Consider the following 26,499-nt stretch of genomic DNA (forward strand, 5'->3'; position numbering starts at 1 on the left):
GATTGACCATAAAAGACCAGCTTTTCAACGCTAGTTAAATTACCTAAATAGCCCTCTGCATGGGAACTCTTTTTGGGACATTTGCGCCTTGTGAGTTGTTGACTGTTGGCAACGAGGTTGCAACCGTAAATAACTAACGCAAAATGAGATTTGTTTTCCCACACGCTTAACGCGTCTGTCCACATGGATTGAGCGTGTTCCGCTTGTTCGTCTTGATTGGTGGAGTGCGGTCGGACCCGCAGTATTATCCAGTAAAATACACGTTCTACGTTTAGAAATAGTTACTTTGAAGATGGCGAGGGTCACTGGATCATCCTTTCTCGTTCTCGCGTGCTCGCCTCAAAATGGCCCATTTTCGTTGGAGCTGGGTGTTCGGTTCTTCTGATGACGAAGCTCGTTAGTCCTTTACGTCCTCCTCCCCGACCCGAAGTAAAACGGCAGAGAGAGACGTGAGGAAGACCTTTTTTTTCTCTCTTCTGCTGTCGTTTTTTGCCGACATTGTTTCCCTCTTTTTACACAATTTCGTCTTTGCTTTCAGCTCGTCGTGGTCACAACGCATTTTCTACTGCAGAATTTAAGATCTCTGATGGGTGTGTGGGGTTTTTCGCATCTATTGTGAGTTTGTGATAAAAGACGGGTGGTTTGGGCGTTGGGATCCGTGAGGGTGTGATCTTCGCGTATAATTTGCCAACTTGGGCGAGGGTTTTGTTTTTGTTGGTGATTGAAGGCTCCCCCGTCCCGGTTCTGATGACATGTAGAGGCTCCTGAGCTTTTATCTTTCAATGAATCTGAAGATGCTACTCTGTTTGTAAAGTTTGGTTGGTCTGCTTTAAATTTGAGATTCTAGGCGACTTGCAGAATTTTTCGTTTTTTTTAACGAAGATGAATAGATGCGGGGTTTATAATGTGTTATGTTTGGGAGTGGAGCTAGGAGTTGATGAATTGACCTGGTTTTGATGAACTGTTGAAATTTTCCTTGGGAATTTTGTGTTACCGGTGTATGATTGAGAAGTCATTCTCCAAGGTTTCTTCCATCCAAGTGAAGCGTTTCAAGTCTTCCGAAACTTCGTGATTCTGAGTCGTTCGTTGAAGGATTTTTCTGTGTTATACCGTAGAAGGCCAGTTGAGATATCTCGAATATTACCCGGAACACCTTGAGCAGGGCAGGCCATTCTGCTATCCTCAAAGGTTATTGTTTGGCTGAATTATCAAAGTAGGAGTTAAGTGATGGAGGTTGCATTGTGTTAAGTTTCCTTACTGAGATTGAGCACTTTTGGGGTCGGAGAATGGTGGAATTTTGAACCCTCATATTCTCAGGGACTCTGCTGATTCATAGGACTACAGGCAGAGACTCTGGGGATACAAAAAAGAGGATGATTGAGCAGTTCATAAATTTTGTAATTCGACCTCCCAGGTACTCGTACGAGATCTTTCTATTTATGTTATATGTATTATCTGTTACTTTCGTTGCTTGTTATTTCGGACCATAATTTGATGATTATATCGATATTATCTTTAAATGTTGAACAGTAACTAAGTTTTAGTGTTAACTTTTTACTCAGAATGCATTGTGTGCTGTATGTGGTTTGTGTTCATGCATTTTTATTACTTTGAGTATTGTGTTGTTCAATCTGCTGAAAAATTGACTTCTTTACTTTCTTATCTGGAATTAGGATAGATACCGATGTGTGACTCCTAGCGACAAGTGGTTTTGGACTCTCTTAATCACTACATTGTGGCTGTACCCTCGAGAAACAATCACTAATGCACAATTTTCGATTTGAGTGTGTTGGGCCTTCTTTGCTGGTGTGATGTTTGTATTAACAAGGTTAAATGGTTATATTATGGTTCAAGGTTCTTGATAAATTTCAGGAAAAAGGGCTTCCTCTTATAAATGCACCAACAATGATTAGTAGAAGAGCTCCCTTGCATTTCATAATATTCCAAGTGACATGGATAGTTTATTATTGCTTATTTTAGTATGGCAGCCACTAAGGATGCTGCCACTACATCTTTGTAAATGTCGAATGATTACTGCTAAGGAATGTGTGATAGCTAATGTTCCACTGTTCAAAGATTTAAACTACTACAAAGAAAGTAGATTTGGTGGTTCCTTTTTTGGAGTCACTTGTGGTCTAGGTTCCATATGTCCCTTGAAGTTATGGATATTTCTGTCATTGTTATTCTTATTTCCAGTCTATAAATTTTCACTGTAAATGCTGCTTTTCTCTGGTGGATACTCCCATTTGTCATTTCTTAAATATGTCTATAAATTTTCACTGTGAACGCTTCTTTTCTCTGGTGGATACTCTCATTTGTCACTTCTTATCCAATATGTCTGAACCTTTAGAGAGAAATGAGAGTTTGCTTTATATATATATATATATATACAATTAAATGTTGTACTCCATCTTTTTCTCTCATGGTTTATTTATGATATGTTTTCAGCCTTGTATTGTGGAATGTCAAGTAGTTTGGAACTATTTTAGCTTCCCTTTTTTTGTCATATACTTGATTCAGATGTGATGGATGTACAGGGCTGAGTACAACCCAGATCAATATTTATGGGAGAAAGAATTCTCTCTTGCAGGCAGAAAGTACCAGCGACAAGACTTGGAGGCAAGTACGGAGATCAGTTACAGAGGTTTTTCCTTTCTTTTTATTTCTAAATATCATGTATTTTTGTTTTAAATGCTATCTATATGTGTATATGTTTGTGCTTTTAGATAACTTATGTATTGTATCACCCCTTCAAAGTTCATACATATCTAACATTACTAGTGCTTCTCTCTGAAATGTAACAGCTGCAAAATGCAAGAGGGCATACCTTGAAGTGCAGTCATTATATTCCTGCTCATTTTCCAGAGAACACCACCTTGCCCTGTGTTATTTATTGCCATGGGAACAGGTTTACAAGTTTTCAGTCATCTGTTGTTTACATATTTTTCTGTAGAAAACTTTATCCAAAATCCATTGCATCTAGGCTATATTTTTGTTTTTTGAAAAGGAAATGTTGGTGTACAAGCCTGAAGTTCTTTCCCTTGTTCAATGCAGTGGATGTAGAGCAGATGCTAATGAGGCAGCCATAATATTACTTCCATCCAATATCACATTATTTGCTCTGGATTTTTCAGGCTCTGGTTTATCCAGTGGTGATTATGTCAGCCTTGGTTGGCATGAGGTATGTTGACCTTGTGGGCATGTATGTTTCACGTCATTTTTTTTATAGTTTTATTGAATTCTCTTCCAATTTGCCAGAAAGATGATCTGAAGGTTGTGGTCTCTTATCTAAGAAGCACTCAGAAAATATCATGCATAGGGCTGTGGGGGCGATCTATGGGTGCAGTAACAAGGTACAGTTGGTTTTTTGAATTTCTTCTATGTTTGTCTAAAATTTTGTGTTTCATAAATTGTGGTTAGTGTTTGTGTGATTTCTTCTTCAAGCTAGTTACTCTTTTTTTGTTTCTTGAATGAATGTATTCAAGCTAGGTACTCTGATATGAATTTGTGACCTTTTATATGTGGATATTGCATCTCCTCAATAGGATGGTCAAGATGCCTTGAGTGGGCAAATGATGTCAATGGTCTCTCTGCTACTTTTTCTACTTTCAGATCATCCTACATCTTTTTGTTGTTGAAACCAAGGAGAAATGGGAATTTCATTGAGAGTAAACCCCTTTGAGAGGAGAAAATTACATCATGAAGAAAATACTAAAAATTTGACAGCCATTCATGAAGTGCCTATAGAAGCAATCATCCTACATCTTTAAACGTGACTTATGTGGATTTCTTGGTTAATTTTCTCCCATATTTTATATGAGGTAGGCATATAGAAGTACTCATTGTCCATTGTGTAAGTTCATATCTCACTCTGTTTTGTTTCACCCCTGTTTCTGAGTTGAGTATCTATGTATTATTTTTGATTTCCTTGACTTCTTACTGTTTTAAATGTAATGCAGCCTTCTTTATGGAGCTGAAGACCCATCCATTGCAGGGATTGTGTTGGACAGCGCATTTTCTAACTTGTTTGATCTAATGATGGAACTTGTTGATGTTTACAAAATCCGACTTCCTAAATTCACAGTAAGCCTTTTGTTATTCTCTCTATCTGTTTCCCTTTTCATGTTTGTTCTTTGTAATAAATTCTTCTCCGCTCTCTTGTATTTAATTTGGTCTCATGAGTTGTTTGCTCATGACTGTGTGAGACATTATAGTCAATTTTCCCTTTTTTTGGAACTTCCAACAATCTCATCTATGTAAGTAATTAGACGAGTCTCTCAAGTTTTAGGCTATCATACTTTAGCAAACTAATAGTTGTACTGGAGATGCGCCCTTGGGCCGTTGTAAAAGATAAATAAATAAAAAGATGCATCTTGGAGGTTTTAGCTAGACAATATCTGTTTTTGGGCTTCAAAGGAAGGTTTTACTTTTTGAAAAGTGTTCTTTGTGCAAAAAAAAAAACGAAGTTACCAGTATCTTGGTTGTTTGAAGGAGGGTAGGTGTATTTGACATTGGAATGCACTTATGATTGTTTCTTGGTGAAGCAAAACTTTGCATGGTTGATTTAAATTAGAAAAAAGGATGTAAAAATCAAGATTTGGGTGAAGGAAGAGGAGAAAATTGAGAGAAAAGGAGAAAGGAGAAGAAGAATTTTCTAAGAGCCTGAAAAGGCTTTGTTGGGAACTGTGCACGAATTCCCAGACTTCTTAAATAAGTGTTTTGAGTTACAAATTACAAAAAATACCCCTATACACTTAATAAACCTTAATCTCATTATATCTCCCTAACTATACATCCTATGTACATGAAAATTTAACCACTGATATAATTTAACATGCAAAATAAGATTACATAAATAAAATTAACCACTGAAATGGTAAAATGACCAAAATACCCTTATGGGTAAAATAACCAAAATACCCCTGGACGTATTTTCTAACATTCCCCCTCAAGTTGGAGAATATTTATCCAGGAGTCCCAACTTGTTGCAGAATGATATAAATTCTCGATTGTCAAGGGCCTAGGTGAAGACATCTACCTGGAAAGATTTGAGTTAGTTTTGTTATAGACGGATGACCTGGCTGCAAGTGCCACTGTAGAGGAGAATCTAAGGTATGTAACACCTGAATATTATTCTGCCGATGGTTCTCCAGGTAGTATAGTGCATCTCTCTCACGAGCGGAACTAATCTTCTTCCTCATCGTGAGATCCTGAAAAACACAGTGAGTAGGATAAAATGTGAGAGAACAACTCATTGACTTGCCTAGCTGACTAAACTCATAGAATATGCATGAGCTGAGCTAATGTAAAGGGTATGCACCACCAGGATTTTAAGCTTGTGCATTGAGCCTTTTAGTTACCTTTCTAACAATAGAAACTGCTACTTTTTTGCTTGAGGTAGTAGAGAAAGTAGGAGATTTGAGGTGATCCTCCGATAATGCATTCATTATGGCACCAACAGTTGGAAATACATCCCTGTGGTGAATAGACCTTGAAAATTCTTCAAATTCATCATTTACTGCCATTAAAAGCTGGGCAGCTCTTGCCTATCTTAACTTTATAGGTATCCAAACAACTGATTTGCTAGGTTCTAACAAAGCTAATTGATGCCAATAACTACTTATCAATGAATTACTGTCTTATATATCCCTTGCAGTGATTTACAGGGCCATACACCCTCAAAATGAGGAGAAAATAGTCAAAAGTGTAGTTTGAATTCTAAACCAAGGAAGCTTATGCTATTCCTTGAACAGGTCTTACGTGCATGGATGTTTAGGGTGTAAGAGTAACTGAGGCAAATTACACGAGTGGCAGTGATAAATCAACTGATTTAATGTGCATGGATTCTTCCTAATATGCCCTTAGTAACTGAAACATAGTGAAAAAAGGAAAAAGTTATAAATTCCTTGTTTTTTAGGCTTACAAGTTGGATAATAGGTTTCCTAGAATAACTAATCATTTTGGGATAGAACTGGGCCCTACTTATCATAATATCAGAGCCAAGTCCTTGCCCAGTTTGGGCCTGACCATGTAATCCATATATCATACCCATCCTTGTAATTATTATATTGGGCCTAGACAGAAAAGGGGGTGTCATTGTAGGTACAGTTTACATCTATAAAAGATTCGGATCTCTTTGCTTTATTGGTTGGTTAATACACCTCTAAGTTGACTAGTCATTTTGGGATGGGTCCATCAGATCAGCAATAATTCTTCTGCAGGCTAATTATTTTGGAAGGAACCTGCCCAACTTCAGTAGTTCCTTAAAATTTGGTAAAAAGAAAACACCGTTTTATCACCTATATTCAAGGAATCTTCAAGGAAGATCCGTCTTTTTATCACCTATATTCAAGGAATCTTCAACGAAGTTCCATTATTACAGATGAACAGTTCAATATATTGTTTTGTTGTTTTGTTTTGGGGGCTTATGGTTACTTTTTGTTACTTTGGCACTGAGTTTCTTGTTTCGCCAGGTTAAAATGGCTGTTCAATACATGCGGCGTGTCATTCAGAAAAGGGCTAAGTTTGACATTATGGACCTCAATTGCCTACAGGTTTGACATGCCATGTTGAAGGGTCATATTTGTCTTTCCTTGTGCAATGTCATTCGTGCTGTATTCTATTATATTGGAAAAATAAAAACTAATGTGGAATATCTTCTTTGGCCAGGAATAAGGTACTCCTAGGTGACTTTAATAACTTCCTGGCCTATTTACTGGTTGCTTTATCAAACATTTGAACACCTTTTCTGCCTGTGCACACTCTGGATTCCATTTCTGAGAATTTTCTCTGTTATGTACATATGCGTCTAAATATTTCTCTGTATATTTCTTATTCTTCTCCTTTTTCTTTTGTTTTTCCTTTGCTATTGATTAAGACTTGTCTTTCACTCTTTTTAGGTGAATACAAGAAATCATTGATATGTTGGTTAAAAAAGCTTCTCTTCTGCAAACTCTAATATGCTTTTCCTAGTAGTCACATCTCTGTTTTTCTTTCTCATCCATTTTTTACATTGATCGACAATTTTGTGGTATCATAAATATTCTTGAAAGAGGTTGACCCATTTACAATTACCATTAGCACTGTACCATATAGAATGCTGATTTTAACTGCAGTCTCATGTCTCAATTTATTGCCATTTCTACAGGTGGCACCAAAGACTTTCATACCAGCATTATTTGGCCATGCTACTGAGGACATATTCATTCAACCACATCACACGGAGCTCATCTTCAAATCTTATGCGGTATTCACTTCTTCCAAAAGAACCTTCTTGTTGCTTTTAGTTGGAGCAAAAATGGATCATATCATTCAGTTGCTTTATCTCATTTAATTAAAGACATAATTTATGCATTGGCCTTTGTTGATCAGGTACAATAACTACTTGCAAAGATGATCGCTAATTGATTCTGATTTCTATTGTCATGCAGGGAGATAAGAATTTTATTAGGTTTGATGGAGATCACAACTCCCCGAGACCACAATTTTATTACGATTCTGTCTCCATTTTTTTCTTCAATGTCCTTCATCCTCCAAAAATAAAATCACAATGTCCAAGTTCGATCAACAAGTATTATGATTTGGGGGATTTGAAAGTTGGCGAGGGTATGGATGAGGTGATTTCTTCACATCCTTGCTTAAGATATACCAATAAAAGGAACGATAGAAAAAGGAAAAGTAAAACCAAGAAACCATTATCATTTATTACATTAATTGTCAGGGTTTCTTGTGATTCTTTCTTTTTTTCCACATCAAAATTGATTGTAGAAGTATTCAGAGAGGACCTTCAGATTGTGTAAGATGGAGGATTGGTGGCCTTTTGAAACTTAAAACTGGAAAGAAGAGTCAATTTACAAGTAATGTAGAGCTGTGATATTGTCATCAGTAACATTAGTCAATGGGTGTCTCTTAATTCTTACAGAGCCTTCTATATGAGATCATCACTGGTATTCGTGCTGTGGGATCTGATGCTGCAAGTTCGTCATCAGCCCCTCCTGGTGTACCAAATGGAAAAGGTATGCTCGTTCTTTTAGTTTGGAAAAGCTTGAAATTGCTGTGTAGTTTAGTTGACAACATTCATTGTTCATTATTAGCTTTAGATTGATCTATTTCTAGTTCATCACTAATTGGTCTTACCTGGAAATACAGTTGCTCCTTCAAAGTCTGTAGCTGAAATGCTTGCTTATACCGGACTTATTGATGATCCGGTAAGTTTACTTGGTTCTCTTCATTTTTACATCCTCGATTGGTTTAGCACATCAGCATCTGCTAGCACCATTCTAAAGAAAAAAAAATTGTATCTTTGCTATATTATAGGTTGCATTACTAGACGAAGTAAAGGCTGTTGATGAGAATGATGGCGGAGAGCCCCATATGCAGGTGATTACTCAAACTATGTTACATTTGAAATTTTTATCCTTAGTTTGGCAAGAGTCTGGTCACTCTTTAGCAAGAGTGACCAGAAAACACTCAGTTTTTCTTATCTGTTTTATTAGTCAATCCATTGGCGACATTTTTTTTATTGACTGAAACTTTCATCTCTCCCTCTCATGAATGGGGTTATCTACATCCAATGTGTAAAATGCATTAATGCAACTAATCTTTGTTATAAACTTGCCTGCATTTATTTCTCCATGAGAAATTGTACTAATAGGTTACCAGATATCAGTGATGAAGATAACTGGCTACAAGACGGCAGTGAATTAAGAAAAGCGTTTGAAATCTGTATCATGGGCCTCATTGACAAATATGAGATTTTGTTATTTCCAGGATAAAGTGAATGGGCAGAATGAGGAATGCTGTTCCTATTCTAGTTCCAACCGGGAGAGCTGGGGCAGATGCTCTTCCCTAGGAGGAAGTGATGAGGAGTCCTCTTCTGCTGATTGCACTAGGACCACGAACAGCAGACATCAGGTCTCTCTCTCTCTCTCTCTCTCTCTCTCTCTCTTATGTAGGATTTTTATTATCTGGTAAAGACAGATTGGTTGCAGTTTTAATGTGGTATTCAGTCTTGGTGACAAACATAGAAAGCAGTAGAACCTTAATGGTCCCATCAAGACGGATGTGTTTTGAAGGCATTGATTTTTTATATTAATGACTAGTGTTGTCATACCTGTGCTCTTTGTATTCCTGAAGTTATTGAAGTATTTATTGAAATGGAACTTATCTCTTTGCAGATGACTTTTAAAGCGTTGGCAACCCCTCTTAGAAAAATACATAAGAAAACAGCAAAATCGTCCAAGGAGAAGAAGAAGGATACCCCAACATCATCAAATAAGTCAAAGAGAGAGAAATTTGAGAAATTGGAAGCCCTAGGTCAGAGATTTCGTCGATGCATTTTAAAGCGAGTGAAACACAAGCGACATCTATCGTCGTGACTACCTCAATTTGGTTGTATCATATCAAAATGTTTTGTAAGACTAACCATTTCTTTCTTCAAATTCATCTCGACTGGTTTGACCTTGTAGAGTGGGCATTTGTTGAAATATGAATCCCAGGTATCTGTTGTTGCCAATTTTTCACCCATTAACTAAAAAAAAACCCAAGAAAGAACAAACGAAGAACATCTCCTCCCTAAGAGAAGATAATCTCTGTGCGATCATGTATATAACAAGCTACTGAAATACGAAATCCGGGCTTGAATTTACGAAGATGATTTTAATTTTTATATTAACTTTTATATGTATCTGATATCTTCATTTCAAAACTGTTACTAGCCTCAATAGGCCAATGATTTGACATTTCTTCGAATTCTCACCACTGTTGATGGAGTAGCTGTGCATTCAAGTCTCTGTTGCATGCATCATACAACGCTGACGTTGTTGAATGCACTCTATTGTTTTTCTATTTTACTTCCTTTCAAATCTCATCTCTTTGAAATACATACATGAAGCTTTGTCGTAGCTCAATCTTATACACATTTAAATGTCAACAGTATTCGGATTACGAGGTTGGATTATAAATTAAGCAAAGTAAGCTGATTTACGGAACGAGAGATCTTCATTGACGCAGTTCCAGGATTTCTATATTATCGAGGAAAGAGGAGAACTATAATCATCATCCCACCGTTCGATTCCACTAATTAGCTATAATCATGGGAGTGATCCACTTTTCACAGCTGCACCACAGGGAGAAGAAAACCAACTCAGAGTTTTGTGGGTTGCTTTATGGGGATACTCAGATTTGTCTGACTTCTGTGAGTTATACGTGGTAGGTGCAGCTTCAATCTCGACGATATAGGCATTGATTATTAGAGAAAATATAACTAAGTAACAAACCCACTGGTTTCTCCTTGATTTGACCTTTGGTTACAGGTTTGGAGATTGATTGAAAGCATTGGAAGAGAGAAGCTGCCTTTGTTGTTGTTGTTTTTTTTTTCTTTTCTTTTCTTTTCTTTTGTGTTTCCTAGTGTTTTCTTGTGCAATCGGTTATTAGAATTGCTTTAAAAGATTTGGATTGATAGCTGGGTTGGAAGGTGATTTTGTTTCTATAACGAGTGGTGTGATAATCTGCAGTACTCAAGGGTGAAAAGAAACGAATCATCCACCTCTCATTGTTTTTCGGTGGAATCATTGAAGCTAATGTTTTGGTTGGTCTTTTTCTGTGTTCTTCTGCTTCTACTATGTTTTCATGTTCTGAATACTGGGTCTTGTGGGGATGGTTCGTGAATTCTGTTAGAATCTCGGCGTCTTGTAATGAATTTTGCGCTTTATCGTTATTAACATTACCGTGCAATGATTTACTCGTGGTTGTCATTTCGCTCTCACTGTGTTTATTTTTTTGGAGACGAGGTATGTAAGTCACATGTCCTCCGGTCATTTCTGATGTTTGTTTGCGTGATTGTGTCCAATGGGTGCGCGTGGTTAAAACAGAAAGGCGAGGCGCGATCTAAGTCTATTATTCATGATTTAGTTCTGTAAAATATTATATTTGCTCAGTTTCGTGCTGAATCCTCTTTTACCGTCTTTCCTGTGATTGAAGGGAACATGTCGGCGTTGGGAATTACCAGTGTTTGGTTTTTTCCATTCTTATCTGATTATAGAATCTTTAACTTCACCTTGGGAAATCTGTTGTCTCAGTAAGATTGACAATGATCTGTTTAAACTTTAACTACGATTAAATTTTTCAAGACAATTCTTTGGGTATACTTTCTCTTGCTATTCATTTTGGCTATTTAGCTACTAGGTGCATGCTTCCTAGTAATGCAGTTGATTACATCAAGCTCCATCCTACTTTTGTGGAAACCCAGAACATCTTCTCATTGGCTATCATTTCTATTTCAGTTATATGGACATCCAATAAGAAAAGTTCGACAAGGATCAGGTTAGTCTCCTTTCGCTCTGTATCATTTCTATTTCTGTTCGTTCTCTTTGGATTTTCTTTCACTTTCTGACATAGTATTTCTGTATTGTTCAGTCTGTACCCTCATATCTCCCTATCGCCCTCCTATTGGACATGATTCGTTGAAGAGTTTAATTTTGTGAGGGATAGATGCATTCCATGCCAAACTGCAGATAGTCTGACAAAAAAATTTCATTTTATTCATTTTGTGAAAAAGCCTGTTTTGCTCTATCCATTAGGTGCATTATTTGCTGTTCTGATCCATCCATATGGTGTGTTATTTGCTGTTGCATTTGAGTCGGTATTGTGAACCTACTGTTTGGGTGTGATCATTCACTTATTATTATTTTCTTTATGGAATTTTTGTGCCCATTGTCATTTAGTGGAATCTGGGAATGCTGTTTGTTGATAACATGCTATTTTGTTACAGCAGAAGTAAAACCAAAGAGAATTGGTAGCTCTGAAATTCTGGGTCACCTCTTTGAAAAACTTCTGTGGTTTTGAAGTCTTTCACATGTTTGCTTCTTTACAGTGGATCCTCTAAATTTTCAAACTGTTGACACCCAGATCTTGGGTGCAGTGGCATCTGATGAAAAGACTAAGATATTATATCATGAAGAACGAAAATGTGGGTGCTCCAACAGAATCAAGATCTTGGGGGCAATGCCTTACCAAGGAGACTAAAATGTGGATGCTCCAACAAAATCTAGAAACTGCACTAATTTGTAACTAAAAGTATGTCTAGGTATCTGATGAAAAGTCTAAGACATGAAGAAAAAAAAAACAAAAAGACTTTTCTTCAATTTTTTTTTTTAATTTTCTTGTGCCCAGAACTTATTTCCCTGCTGAGTTTTTGTAATTGTCTTTATGGTATTTGTTTAATCTATTTTCTCTGTAACTTCCCAGTTGCACATCTTGCAGATAGTAGCATCTAATTGAGCAAAATGGGAGGTGTAATTGGAAAGAGTCATCCATCTCCTTATGAACCTGAAACAAAACTTGAGGCTAAGATGGTGGAAGCAATGCAGCGGCGAGCATGTGAAGGAACTTCTATGAAATCTTTCAACAGCATAATATTGAAATTCCCCAAAATTGATGAGAGTTTGAGAAATTGCAAAACCATTTTTGAGCAGTTTGGTGAGTTCGAGGTGCTATTTCTTTTGGTGGATCCAATCAGTAAATTGTGAATTACCATCTTTACTGTTCTTCCCTTGTATCTAGAGGTTTGATATGGAATCTCTTCTTCCCTATATTAGGACAATGAGGACCAATAAAGGTTGGAGACCAGTCATGCTTATTACCTAGTAGGGGCTAGACATTGCTAGCTCCTCATTTCTTAAATGCTTGTTATTCAATAAAAATGGACTGATTTGGTGTTAGGTTCTTTTGGTTTTACTAATTATTAATCCTTCACAACAGACGAAGATTCAAATGGTACTATAGACCCAGAAGAACTGAAGAGTTGCTTCCAGAAAATGGAGATTCCTTTCTCCGAGGAGGAGATCAATGACCTCTTTGATGCATGTGACATAAATGAAAATATGGGAATGAAATTTAATGAGTTCTTTGTACTCCTCTGCCTTGTTTACCTTCTCAAGGAAGACCCCACGACCCTTCATGCTGTATCCTTATACTGAGTGTTGGTTTCAGTGCCTTCCATTTTTTGCTTTTCAACTTAAAACTTTTTTGTGGACTGTGACGAGTCTGATTATTCTTGATCTTTGGTAATTAATTTCTAAATATGTATTAAAAATCTTATGGCTCTAGGCTGCTGCTGCACAGTTATATTTTGGACGGTCTCTCATACAATCAGAATGTCCTTGTAAAAAATTGGAATTCATGAGTCCATAGATAAAGATAACTGCAAGTGTATTACTGTTTGAATTTGCTGCTAAGTTAGATGAAACTTGATTGCTATGTAAGTTCTTTGTATACCATGACTAAACCCCAGAGATCAAAAATGGGAGTGCCTAATCTTGAGGCAACATTTGAAACGTTGGTTGATGCATTTGTGTTTTTGGACAAGAACAGAGATGGACATGTCAGCAAGAACGAGATGGTTCAAGCGATAAATGAAACTACTACTGGTGAACGCTCCTCTGGACGCATAGCTATGAAAAGATTTGGTACTCTCTCTCTCTCTCTCTCTCAATTTGCACTACAAAAAAGAGAAAAATTAAGAGAAAAGTTAAGTAATATAAGCTACACTTTTTTTGTGGTCTGTGGATGCATGTACTTCTTTTCTATATTTTATCTAAATTATTATCATCCTCAATCTCTAAGCCTTGTCCCATTTACGTTGGACTTTGGTACATGGATTTCAGAATCTATGTATAGGAATGCTTCTTGAGGATTTGTATGCTTTTGACCCTTCATTACTTAAGACTACTAATTTATTTGGTGAAAATTGTTTATATATGGCTTAAAAGAATTCAAAGTCAATGATAAAATTTACAATAGGGCTGCTCTAGTTTGGATTCTCTTCCTCAGTGTTCTACTGATATGTGTGCATTTGTACCTGAAACCTCAGCTTCATGTCTAAAGGGGATTGAAATTCCAGCTTAAAGAATGTTACCAATATTTGGACAGTCAATTTCCTTGTGAAATATTCCATAAAGCTTGGTTTTTTTCATGTTATGTATCATACAAAGATGGTAGTTATTCTCCACGAAGACTCCCATTACCTTTCAAACTGTTGTTTCTTTTGGAGAAATATGTTGGAGGAGAACATTTTGCACTCTTTTTTTTTTTTAAATTTTTTTGTGATAAGAGGCACATTAATTGGTTTCTGATATTTTGAGTGATTGTAACATGCAAGGCACTCTAATTTTTAATCTTTGAAGTTGTTTAAGTATTCTACTTTTCCATCTATTTGACTCTGATTGTGTGTTATTGCAGAAGAGATGGACTGGGATAGAAATGGAATGGTAACTTTTAAGGAGTTCCTCTTTGCCTTTACACGTTGGATTGGGATGGACGACCCTGAAGATGAAGATGAAGATGAAGATGAAGAATGAACCCCGTGTTGAGGTTTGCTCTCATTTGGCGGCTTGAGACGTAAACATTTGATGTTAGTCCATGAATCTTTTCCTCCTGATGGGTTTGCAGTTCTTCTGTAAATAGTTTCACTTGAAGCTGACATAAAAAACTCCCTTTTACTCAAACAAGAGACTATTCTGATCCTGTAGGCCGGTGATCGCGCATCTCTTTTCTGGTAAGACTGGGAGGATCGAAAATTGTCTTCTTTGGTGGACAATGTTGTGAAGCCATCCAGTCTAAGGCCTGGTACCAGAAGATGATGTTGGAAACTAATTTTCACCTTTCCGTTGTTCATTATCGCAGCAAAACAACGATCACCACTGCAATTCAGATACATCAACACTTTCCTCCAACTTTTTACCATTTTTCGTTAACTCTTGAATGCGTCAACCAGCGACCAAGTCAGAAGGAAAGAAAAAGAGAAGGCCAACAGCGAACATATCTATAACTAAGAGCCATCATTGTCGTGATTAGACTATGTCTTCCTTGAACATTTCAAAGTTACACAAAGAAAAAACTCTAAACAATCTACAGTTTCTTGGAAATAAAATTTACGGTGATTCCCATAAGGCTACAGTAAAGAGTAATTGGTCAATGCTCTGGAAACAGACTACCTGGAAACACTCATTCACATATCACTCCCCGATGCATTTCCGAACCGATCTTCATCACAAAGAGAAGTGCCTGTTGAATCAAACTGGCTACCCATTGGAAATCTCGAGTATGAGGGCTGGAAACCCGAGCTTGAACTCGACTCAAGTATTGGATGTGTAAGCACCATCTCTGGTTTTGTGCTCATGGAAGCCACAACCCGGTGTTTCTTTGTTGATCTTTCTCCTCCCAGACTCTCGCTTGGAGAACCGACCTGACATCCAGAATCTGGTGTCAGTGGCTCATGGCGGGAAGAGTAGGATTCATCATGGGAGAGGCTCTTGGTTGCGTGCAGCGCAGCACATTCCTTGACGGCCTTATCTTGAAGTGGAGACTCTGAGGTTGGTGCAGGAGTGGAGGGGTCAGTCTTATTGTCAGCTTCGGGGCAGTGGTCGCCTGAGGGTGGAGCTGCAAGGCCTGAACCAGTTGTGTCAGTAAGGACACCACTCAGTCGTTGTTGTTCTTCAATTATCTTCTTCAGATACTTGCCTTGGGCTTCAATGCGCAGCTGCAGCTGTCTCTGAACCTATAGAAATTCAATATTTGATAATGGGAATGTTAGCGCCTTTCAAGGAAATATTTTAATTAAAATGGCAATTGACGGCAATAATCAAATGGAAATTCAAACCAAGTAGGAAAAGATGGGTATCCCTAACACATCACAGAATTATGAGTTTGACCACAACACGAGTTATTATTTCCATCCACATTCTCCAAAACTGGTTGTAAAACTATTATTCATATTTGCTAAGAGAAACTTTCAAAAATTGATAAGCCATCTAATTACATGTACAACCAGTAAGAATCTGAACTAGAACTATAAACTCGCTTTTCAGCACGGAACACTAAATAGCGTATTAGAAATCTTCAATGCCTTAAAATTCAATAAGATGCAGACACTCCACATAGGACTAAATCACTAAAAACAGTTACCTAGACGCATCAGAAGACTATAGCATGGTAAAATCTGATCTGTAATAATCTGAATGTGATGAATAGCCATTGCAGGAGAGATAACTGAGGAGTATCGAAAGATACACATAGAATGACAAAAATTACCGATGCCCAGACTAAATTGTGGATTTTTTCCACTTTAAATAAAGAATTTCACAATAAATCTAACTCTGAACTGGTCTAATGTTGAAGAATACATCTTTGAAAATGGCCATGCTAAGTTTTCACGTGTCTTCTAGCTACATGCAGCAGAATTGCATTAAGACCTAAGCATCACACAGTTTTCCCTCAAAAAGAAAATATAGATGGAACAATGACACAAACTGAAGATAAATCTAACTGTTTAAAGCCTAGATGCATGTGGTGCAGGCACGGAGGAGCTGTGGCCTGTTGAATCATGATTATCTTTCCATCGTCCATGCCATTGAATCAGAATGCAGTCCAGGGAGAAGAAATATTCTCATTTTTTTTTAAATAGAAGAGATATGAATAAGTATTTAATACTTCCTTTACTTTTGGCATTATACTCGATATTCACCACTTTTAGCTTATTGACGTGTTTCAACGAATCTATAGTTTGGTCATTAGTTGGTTATTTTTTTCCAGTCCCATCACCATTAACAGTGCTTTCTTATCATCAGCTTAGTATTTGTACACTGACAGTCTGACATGTTTTTTTTTAAACATCTAACATGTTTATCTATAGTTTGTGCATCGGTTGGTTATATTTCCAGTTCCACTCTTATTCCAAGTGCTTTATTTCCAATCAGTTCAGTATTGTGCGGCTTGTAGCTACCAGAGGTCTCTTCTTTGCCTGTTAATGGCACATTTCAGATGCAGTTAACCCCAAAAGAGAGATCACATTAGCAGGATTTAAGCATAATGTTTCCATTGCTCTACCAGTGTATTCCCATATTGCCTTCTCTAAAGAACTCTGTGATACTCTAAGAAGAACTTCTTCAATCTACGGTACCAAGCCTATGACCAAGTCATGAATTTGGACAAACTATTTATCAGAAAGTCCATGACAATAAGTTTTTTATAAGTATTAATGGCAGATGCAAAATTACCTCTAGTTGCTCATGCAACCTCTTTTGCACTTCCATTTGGAGTTTCAGAGCTTCTGTGATTTGCATTCCTCTATTATAACATATAGAGGGGCAGGATTAGATAAATAGAAAATGAAAAAAAAAAAAAAAAAACAACAACATGACTGAAGGCATATGGCAAAGTTAATGTATTAAAAAAAACACTTGTGTTATTTTGCAATAGAACCTGAAAGGATAAGTAACTGCAGTCAATGTATTAAAAAGCCAGAAAACAATGTACAATCCATAAGACTGTCTAAAACTATAAAACCAATCAAATCATATAAGGAATAAAAATCCAGACAGTGTGAAACTACTGACTAGATAAGTTTCAACTTTAATATAGAAATAGAGAGCAGAGTCATCATAGATACATTTTTTTAAAAAGGTAAGAACAAAAGAATTACAAAATATCAATCATGGATCGGCAATAAATCAGTAGCATAAAAATGAAAATGACAGTGTTCATTCTTGCTTTCTTTTTTTTTCATGAGAAATACTTCTAACTGATAATATGAAAACTCATCAATCTTCAAAGAAGGCAAGAGCGCATAAGCAAGAAATACAATACAAATCCCACTCTTTTCACTTTAGACTATTTTGAGCCCCAATCTCTTCAAAATATTACATATAAAACACTTTATAAGAAACATTTTCAGTTTTTTTAAATTTTCATGAAACAGAAGTGCTAATAATAAGCTCTTAGGGATCAAAAATGAAATGTCACCTTTCAAGGGGAGCAAGTAACAACAGCTACATTAGTATTCCTACTTGTGTTATTAAGTTAGGATATAACACAACCCAAAATCAGCAGATTGAGTAATAAATAAATACAAGAAAAAGGACTGAAAAAGGTAAAAAGAAAAAAATGGGTAAAAAAAAAAAAATACTTACGATGTGCCATCTAAACTTGAAAATAAGTCACTTGATTCCTTTTTGTCAATATTTTCCCCTACAAGAGAAAGGATTAAGCTTTCTAAATGAGTATCATACTAGTTGTTTCTCTAAAACATTCAAATCCATAACAGAGTTAACTGCTCACTAATGACTTGTCTGTAGTTTTACACATCCAAACTAGAAAAAGGGTATAGCTCACAAAATATATCATATTAGAGTATCTTTATAGTAGATTCACCGACCATCTGCTGTAGAATCAGGAATGTATTTTGCAAGTCGATACTTCTGAATATGACAAACAATTAAGAAAAAAATTAAATGTCAGACAGCTTGATAACTAAAATTATTTAAAACAGGTGAGCTGGTCAAAAGTGAACAAGCACCTGTAAGTGGCTTTTGACATGATATATAGTCAGACCTTGAACACCCATGACCCGTAATACACCCTTAGGAGTGGCTCCTGTAGAAGTAGAACCAATGGAACAACGAAAGTCGTAAGTAGGTAAGATTGAAGCAAAAGTCAAAATTTTCACAAGTATGACCTTGATCTGTTCAACTTATGAGTTGGACGCATTTTAAAGAAAAGATAAATCATGGTCAAGGGCATCAATGTATTGGTTGAAAAGGCTTAAAGAACTTACGGTCTGGACCACCAAGTTGTGCGACAGCATCCACAAATCGTTCATGAAGTTCATTTGTCCACCTCAGCCGCTGCCTTGAGCTCAAGTTCGCATTAACACTGTTCCCTCCACTGTTTGGAACAGCATTGGACCCAGTATCTAATTGCTGGCCATGAGCTAAAGGATTGCTGTGAACTACACTAGTGGTAGACACAGTCTTTGGGTGATACATTTATCATCACCTCTGAAAACAATAGAAGACATTTAGATCCATAAAAGAAGTACACTTGCAAAATAAATGATGGAGAAGATGAAACTCTTTTGAACGACTATATAGCTCAAATGGATAACAAAAAACTTTCCTCTTTCATTCACAAGTTAATAAATGGGTATTTATAACGTTACAATTAATTCTTGCTGTCATTAAAAATGGAGGAAATCAATATAGTTTCCCTAGTAGGAGGGAGGACCACTTCAATAGTCAAAAGCAAGTAAAAGAGTAAAATTTTCATGTATTTCATGTGTACTTTATGTTATAATGTACTTATGAAACATTTACAGGAAAAAACAATAGTTCTGTAGAATACAATGTTTACTTCCTTTTCATTGTCACCTAGATATAGTTCTGGCTGCAAATGGCACTTTTAGATTTCCTACAATGAAATGATTATACAAACATGAAAGATCCATCAAGATCTGTCAGAGCATAAATTCAACATTCTGTTCACACAAGAGGAAGTGTTTGTCCTCGTAAGTGACATTGTTGAAGTTTTTGCATTACTTCATATAATCTGTCATTTTTTTTTCTAGATGACAGAGCAGAGGGTGTTTCCAAACTGACACTATTTAAATTAGTGTGAGCCACCTAGCTGATAGTAAAAGGTCAACATGACGGAGAATCAGTAGAAAAGATCTACTGTAACAGATGTCTTTCTTTGGGTGAAAGCAGGTGGATGTCACTTCTGATGAGGGAAAACTGAGCTCTAAACAATTCATTATAAAGAGGGAAAAGGCAAGACTGAAATGATTGCAAGACGTTTAGAAAGGTGGAGCACAAAAACTTAAAAACCCTGTCAGGGATTTATGTGCTTTATATAAGCAAATTTCTGCATATTTTTATCCTTAATAAAAGGAAAAACTTTTTGAATGAGGTGCCCTCGAATATCATCTCCCCAATGTTTTCATTTACATCTGACCATTTCTTTTGTTTAAGGAAAGACATCACATGAAGGTTATATGGTTCAGGGTGCTAAATTGGTACCTCGGCTCCTAATCACCATTAATTATAAGCATCAAACCAGAACAGCACACCATTGTCTGAAGGTCAGATACCCCAAAAATATAAATAGGAAATATTAGTTCCCCTTTCTCGAAGATAGAAAACCAGAACCGAATACATGATCCGCCAAAAACCACAGGCATTAATCTACAAGAAAAAGTTCCCAGCATTACTTATTCCTCGGATACAAAATGAAAGACACAAAAACTTTAAAGCAAAAACAATTCGTTCAATAAACATCAAAATCACTTCCATTTTCATAATTAAACTTTGACCTGAACTCGAAGTTCTCAAATTCAATGAACAGTGCCGACACAAGAAAAACAAGAGAACCCACACATATAGAGTGAGAAATTAGGAGGGAAGAAAGAACAAAAACAAAGACGGAAAAGATAAAGAAGATTAACCCAAAATCCAGAGCACATTAGGATCATTTCTCTAGCAAACAGACAGCATACTTCCCCAAAAAGAAGTATCAACGGAATTCAGCTCTGCACGTCTACCACCTTGAATGAAAGCAACAAACCTTACAAACCCATAGATCAAAGACATATAAGAAGAAAGGGGAGATGAAAGACTCACCTAGTAGTAAAATAGCAGAATCCTCAAAACAGACAGCTGCAAAAACAACAAATTGTGAAATTCAGGTGATTTGGTAAAAAGGGTTTGTAAGGAAATAAATAAAACTACCGAGTGGCAGAGTGCGCGTATTAATTTCTTCTTACCGAGCTCAGGTTTTTGTCGGAAATTTGCAACAGGAAAGACTCGAACCTGCTAGCCAATCACACGTTCCTGTTTGGTCTTCTCTCCACTAATGAATTTTTGAGTCACAAGAAATAGCTGCCCGCGGAGTGCGACTGGTCCCCACATAAAGAGCACGGACCCGGTTCTCCTCACCTCGGTTTGGAGTGCCCGGTTCGAATCGATACTTGTCGGACTCGGAAGCCGGAAGGGTTCGCATCTAGACAAAACCGGCTTCGTGTTAGCATATCCCGAAGAATATTCCGGCATGTATTTCGGCGAGGAGAAAATCACAAGAGTTCGTCTCTTTGTGAGATTAATTAATCGGTCTTGCAATGTTACCTGGTTGATTTTTCGAAGGCCCGACGACGACGACGACGACCGAGTCAGAAGCAGCCCATTTTCCCTCTTACATGAGCGTGTGGCATTCGTGTAATTTACTCCCCCCGCCGAGACTTGAGATTCGGTCATCATATATTTTTATTTTTCTTTTGCAGATTAGAATTTCCAGCAGCAGAGGAAAATGACAGAGAGAGAGCTTATGACCAGAAGAGTAGTAGCCCAGTTTTTGGAATTATCTAATGACTCCAAGCAAGGCAGAATTTGAGATTTCCTTCCACTGCTTTGGGGCCTCGTGAGTCTCCTTTCATCGCAAGCGGACAATAACTGGTCAGTCTTCGAGAACGGCTCACAGTACTGACGCGTACTTTACATATAAACTGTGACACCAATGGAGGAGAGTTACAATGTCGCCATGGTGACGTTGCAAGTTTTGGCTGTTTTGGTAGCGAAATGGGCATGAACAACGTCGTAACATGTATCAGGATCGGAGCTTTTTTACGACGACTGGTGGATGCGTTAGCCTTCCCCTGCTCTGCGAATGACAGACCACGTCGAACTGTAATTATTGCATCTATTTGGAGGGCAGGCAGAGGTGTTCCGTCTCCATTTTTTTAACTAAAAAAGACAAAGTCGGCCAGACATGAGTTCATCTTGATTTTTATATGTAATAGAGGTAAATCCGATGCTGCTCATCCTTTCAAGATTATTAACCAGGGGTGTATCAAGATCCTTGAAATAATGACATGCAGGCCTCCTTTGACAGTCCTGCACTAAAAAGACATCTAAATCGAGATTATCAAGATAAATTACAAAAAAAAAAAGATGGTATTTTTCAGCCATTACAATGCAACAGCTACGAGTTAAAATACATCTGTCTTCAACATAGGATAATTACATAATAACCAAAATTTTGTTGGCATTGGAGACAACCAAAATCTGAACTGGACAACACCAAACTAGGGAGCTAGATGATATCCAATTCTATGGAAAATTCACATTTTTCTGTAGATTCTCCATCAAACTGATCGTTTCTTTGTTTCATCCAAGCACTTCGTTTGCTAACCAGTTCCATCTTCAGGAAGTAATGGATCTGGCAGTAAATAACCATCTTCCATAAATGTCTCTGCAAAATCAAATCCATTAGAACCATGGAGCTGAAAACTGGTGCCGGAGAGTAAATGTTCATGTTGGTTTCCTGCCCAAACTTCGCATTTGGTGCTACTTTTGAAGTCAATCAACCTGCCATCTCTCACGGTTGAAAGTATTTCAGCAGACAATCTGGCTAAGCTGTGTTCACAAGTCAGAGAGCTTTCAGAGGATGAAGTGGCTCGGAGGCCAATATTAGGTTCCTCTTCAGGAGGATACATCATGATGGGATCTTCTGGCCAGTGATGATGGAATGATGAACTTGATTCCAGGCCATGAGGAGAGGTTACATTGGGCTCTATACTTGATTCAGAACAGTTCTGTCCGCTAGGTTTTAGAAGCATACTTCCTTCAATTGGACTATCAAGCAGTGCATATGCACTCTCCAGAAGCCCATTTATGTACCTGTTTTGAGTAGTAATCAGAGCATCTAGGCGCAGCTGAACCTGCACAGGCAACACAAATGAAAGTTTCATACGATCAAAAGTTTGTCAATTGACTATCAAATGTTTTTTGAGCATTATCCACTGAGGAAAACAGACTAAGCCATCTATATTTTCGCATTACCAGTAGTAAATATAGCTGCCAATGATAATCTTATGTTTGCAGGAATTGTTTGATAGCTGGAGAGTTATGTCTGTCACTCACCTCTAGGCTTGAGTGCGGTTTCACTGTGGCTTTGATTTGGTCTATTAAAGCCTCAGGCACTTTCTCTTCCCTGGGCACAAATCTCCAGATATTTTACTGATTCTTTGCAAAATTTAGAACATGTATTGATAAGTAACGCTACAAAAGTACAATAAGAGATTTTGTCTTACTCCCTTGTCATCTGTTTTCCTAGCACAGGCAGTGAAGGAGAGCTATTGGTTCCTTGGTTTTCTTTATAGTCGGAAGAAGCATTTGTACCAGTCCCTACATAAGTGGAGCTCAATAGCAATGAGTTACTATAAATGTATTATTTAGAGTGTTTGGATTAAAGTAAAGAAGCCAATAAAGCAAGACAAAGAGACCGTATTACTTTTTCATCCAGACAAGGAGTTTCAAGTGACCAGAAGAGACCACTAAAATCCAGATGACTAGAGTTGACAGAGCTTAATTATGGTCAGTAGAGCTTCACATCTTTTAAAGCCAGTCCAAGTTTGACAGCAACTAGATGCCAATGCAGGAAAGGAAATATATATTTCGTACAAACAACAACAGGGAAGGTAAGGAAATTGCACTTCATTTACCGACCACTGGCTTTTGCTGATTGCTCCCCAGCCTCTCTGTTTGATTGCAGGGCTAATCTGTATTTCTGCCAAGGACCAAGAAATGTCAATTTAAATAATGTTTTGCTTCTGCTTATATATGTGTGATAATAATGTCGAGCATGTTAGATATCATTTTTAGACAATAACCAAAGATATATGAAAAGAATTTCATGCAAAGTAACACCTGAAGATGACTCTTCAAGTGATAAAGAGTAAGACCCTCGATGTTCATTGCCTGCAGTAGAGTTTTTGGTGTTGCCTCTGCAATTAAAATTATAAGTATCACAATTGTATCAAGTGAATATCATCAATGATAAAAGTTCTACAAGAATATCATGACAATTGTCCCTTTGTGAATTAAACAATGTGAAACTATCCATCTATTCTCCAATGAAAAGCAGAAAATTTGCAAAGAAGCTGAAAAACAAGTGAATGAATAAGTTAATGGAAAACAGTCACAGAAGGGAAAACAAAGAAAGAAGGGTAACTCTTCCTTTTTATAACTGGTTTTTGAGAAGTACAGCAAATGACATTTGAATCAAAATGAAGATAGGAAAATATTCTCAGATTTTGCAAGGAAATAGTGGTTCAGTGTTACCGAGTGGAACTCGAAATCTCATGAGAACAAAAGTTACCCCTTTTTATATTTAATCTCATAAGAGGACCTCTGGCATTTACTATTACTCAACTTCCTAATCATCATACGTTTTCAGTATGTGTCAAGTGAACATCTAAAATCTGGGCTTTGGGAAATCCAATCTCACTAAATACCAACACTAAGACATTACAAATCTTTCCTTCCCATTAGATAAATCACATTTCTTCTCAATTGAACTTCATAAATTCTATATTGGCAGGACCTTTTTTTTTTAAATGTTAACTTAGTTTTTGTTAGATGCTGTGTTCAAAGCTCAGCCAGTTAATATGTTAATGTCAGTCCCAAGCACAAGGAAAAAAACCCTAGTAATTAATCTGAACTCTTTTTTTTTTCTTAACAGCCAGCCCATTTAATTGTCAGTACAGTTAAGGATACATGCAAAATTACCAGATAACAACTCGTAAAAGTCTAAAACTGATAACTGTGAATGCTCCAACTCCAACAAACTGAAGTTCGAGAGCCCATCCACATCAAGTTCCAAATGTTCAGATTCTCAAAATTGCATAAGCATGAGCCAGTATGAAGCTCAACGTTTCTAAACCCTAAGCTGGCAGGTTATTGAGAGGCACCTGATTAAAGGAAAGAAACAAAGATTCTGGTTGATGCTTCAACTTTGGCCTCCACAAAGAAAAAGAAGATAGCTTGAGATAAAAATGAATTTTCTTCAGGAATCTTTACATCTCACAGGGAAATATTCCCATTAGGGATCTGACTAGACAATAGGAAGAATGGGTGTTTTTTATTTCTATTGAATTCTTAAAAAAAATTTAGTTACTAATTTATTGTCAAGTTTAATGGATTCCATTGGCCATATTTGGAAGTAGTAATCGACCACATTCACAAATACTACATCTAAGAAGGCCTTCTTCGGAAAACTACCCAGAATTTACTGTAGCTCTTCTGAGATGCAACTTTGAACTATACGATGGTGAGTTCCTAATCAATCTATATAATGTGAGAGAAAAGGTAATGGCCAGTTGGGAATAATCCATTCACTCACTGTCTGACGAATCAGCCCAAGAGTAGGATGAGTGTATGAGATTCGGGAATTACTTATAACTTTTTCCAACTTTTGTCTCTGAACTGAGGTACTGTTACAATTTCCAAAACACCCAACTTCCAGTTATAATCAAAGACAAAGCTATCACGAAATGAAAAGAAAGGAAAGATTGAAAGTAAAAAGAGAATGAGAAAAGAACTAACTGCAGGGTCCTCCAAGCTGCGTGACGGCCTCGACAAATCTCTCGTGAAGGTCGTCTGTCCATCGAAGCCGAGGTTTCGGATCCGTCGTAAGAACTAAGAGAGGCTCTTTAGTGAGGTATTGGTTTCCGATCTCTCCTGACGAGGGAGTGGCGGCTTGGTGGCGTTGAACAAGACCAGAAAACATGGTCTTTTCGAAGTAATGGAGACAAGCAGAATGAGTAGAGAGAGTGATGAATGATTGATGAAGGGAAGAATCGCCTTTGGTAACTAAGCTAACAGTTAATAAAGTAAGAAATTAGCATTTCCAGACGGGAAAACAAAATTCTACCATGGATTGCGCAAAGACAGAGATTATTTCTGAAACAAGTTCAGACGACCCAGATGAGTAAAGACACTCGAAAGTATCTCAAGATTTCCTCCTCGGTCGCTTTTTCAACAAGAAAGCTCCTACAGGCTCTAGCGTAGAGAAGGCCGAAAGGGAGCGAAAAGACTAGTTTTTTTAATAACAGACGAAGTCTCTGGGTAAGACACGAGAAGCCTCAGAAAATCCACTCGGGAGAGGTGAAATACACAGCTTGTCTCCCTCCAAGGAAGATTACTGCTGCAGATACAGACAAGCTGCGCCAAAAGAAAGGTCTCTTTTCATGTCTCCGCTTTGGCGCTGTCTGAATACTCTGCAACCTACTTTTAAGCACTCTTTTGTACGTTATTTAATTCAGAGTAACGCATTCAGCCCAACTAAAGTAGGACACCAACGAAGCATACCGAACTCCTCAGAATTTAAACGTTTAAACACAGAAAAGCAGCACTATCTAATCTAATGGTTTTTCCAAGATTTCCCTTTCTGGATAGGGGAAATCGCTGGAAGAGAGTGAGACTCGGCGAAGGTATTAATAATAGTTAGCGCAGTACCTGGATGACGACCAAACTAGCTGTTCATCAGTAACTCCGACGAAAATCCAAGCAAAATAGGTTTCTGTCACGCTCTAGCCTGAATCGATAGTTTCGTCCGGGAGCGAGATACGACAACGACATCTCCTCAGCCCGAGACAGCTTTTCCGTACATGTCTCTAATTATTTCTGTCAAACGTATGTTATCATCCGGGAGCCGTATTGAAAAAAAGAAAAACAGAGGAACACAAAACAAACAAACACAACAGATTGAATTGAATCTATTTTTAAGGCTTCGAATGCCTTTGAATTATACTTAGGATTAGAATAAAACTTCTTATTATCCTCTTAATTATGATTTTCAGACTGGGATTTGGGAAACGAGTGGTCGTCCAGAAAT

General features: G+C 37.3%; 4 protein-coding genes across 12 annotated transcripts; 2 read left to right on the top strand and 2 right to left on the bottom strand.

The window, feature by feature from the left end:
• Positions 1 to 312: 312 nt before the first annotated feature.
• Positions 313 to 9,514, top strand: LOC137936698 (uncharacterized). 2 transcript variants are annotated; one of them, XM_068781530.1, is made up of 15 exons: positions 313 to 449; positions 539 to 1,414; positions 2,538 to 2,619; positions 2,805 to 2,908; positions 3,055 to 3,181; positions 3,259 to 3,353; positions 3,960 to 4,083; positions 6,474 to 6,554; positions 7,148 to 7,246; positions 7,431 to 7,616; positions 7,922 to 8,015; positions 8,149 to 8,207; positions 8,317 to 8,379; positions 8,770 to 8,913; positions 9,177 to 9,514. In XM_068781530.1, exons 2-15 carry the CDS (start codon positions 1,374 to 1,376, stop codon positions 9,375 to 9,377), a joined length of 1,500 nt encoding a protein of 499 aa, XP_068637631.1. In that variant the 5' UTR covers positions 313 to 449; positions 539 to 1,373; the 3' UTR covers positions 9,378 to 9,514. The 2 variants fall into 2 exon arrangements, with proteins under 2 accessions (XP_068637631.1, XP_068637630.1); XM_068781529.1 differs by having other exon boundaries at positions 313 to 1,414.
• Positions 9,515 to 10,137: 623 nt separating this feature from the next.
• Positions 10,138 to 14,732, top strand: LOC137937134 (probable calcium-binding protein CML21). 4 transcript variants are annotated; one of them, XM_068782205.1, is made up of 6 exons: positions 10,138 to 10,209; positions 11,283 to 11,322; positions 12,247 to 12,477; positions 12,760 to 12,962; positions 13,292 to 13,466; positions 14,239 to 14,732. In XM_068782205.1, exons 3-6 carry the CDS (start codon positions 12,285 to 12,287, stop codon positions 14,355 to 14,357), a joined length of 690 nt encoding a protein of 229 aa, XP_068638306.1. In that variant the 5' UTR covers positions 10,138 to 10,209; positions 11,283 to 11,322; positions 12,247 to 12,284; the 3' UTR covers positions 14,358 to 14,732. The 4 variants fall into 4 exon arrangements, with proteins under 4 accessions (XP_068638306.1, XP_068638304.1, XP_068638305.1 ...); XM_068782203.1 differs by having other exon boundaries at positions 12,262 to 12,477; XM_068782204.1 differs by lacking the exon at positions 10,138 to 10,209 and adding an exon at positions 10,297 to 10,588.
• A 90-nt stretch (positions 14,733 to 14,822) lies between these two features.
• Positions 14,823 to 20,657, bottom strand: LOC137936427 (myb family transcription factor PHL7-like). Of its 5 annotated transcripts, XM_068781087.1 has the most exons (9): positions 20,594 to 20,657; positions 20,451 to 20,486; positions 18,611 to 18,833; positions 18,353 to 18,429; positions 18,212 to 18,254; positions 17,967 to 18,024; positions 17,055 to 17,124; positions 15,520 to 15,556; positions 14,823 to 15,447 (listed from the first exon to the last, which is right to left on the bottom strand). In XM_068781087.1, exons 3-9 carry the CDS (start codon positions 18,819 to 18,821, stop codon positions 15,008 to 15,010), a joined length of 936 nt encoding a protein of 311 aa, XP_068637188.1. In that variant the 5' UTR covers positions 18,822 to 18,833; positions 20,451 to 20,486; positions 20,594 to 20,657; the 3' UTR covers positions 14,823 to 15,007. The 5 variants fall into 5 exon arrangements, with proteins under 5 accessions (XP_068637188.1, XP_068637183.1, XP_068637185.1 ...); XM_068781082.1 differs by having other exon boundaries at positions 14,823 to 15,556; XM_068781084.1 differs by lacking the exon at positions 20,594 to 20,657 and having other exon boundaries at positions 14,823 to 15,556; positions 20,451 to 20,562.
• Positions 20,658 to 21,734: 1,077 nt separating this feature from the next.
• On the bottom strand, positions 21,735 to 25,702 carry LOC137937022 (protein PHR1-LIKE 3-like). Its single transcript, XM_068782036.1, has 6 exons — positions 25,209 to 25,702; positions 23,532 to 23,608; positions 23,331 to 23,391; positions 22,916 to 23,009; positions 22,746 to 22,815; positions 21,735 to 22,543 (listed from the first exon to the last, which is right to left on the bottom strand). Exons 1-6 carry the CDS (start codon positions 25,390 to 25,392, stop codon positions 22,010 to 22,012), a joined length of 1,020 nt encoding a protein of 339 aa, XP_068638137.1. The 5' UTR covers positions 25,393 to 25,702; the 3' UTR covers positions 21,735 to 22,009.
• Between the last annotated feature and the right edge of the window lie 797 nt (positions 25,703 to 26,499).

This window comes from Aristolochia californica, unplaced genomic scaffold (assembly GCF_029961685.1).
Source record: "Aristolochia californica isolate CCGP_79_NKW_82.1479 unplaced genomic scaffold, dmAriCali1.0.hap1 SCAF_7, whole genome shotgun sequence".
NCBI classification, from domain to species: Eukaryota; Viridiplantae; Streptophyta; class Magnoliopsida; order Piperales; family Aristolochiaceae; genus Aristolochia; species Aristolochia californica.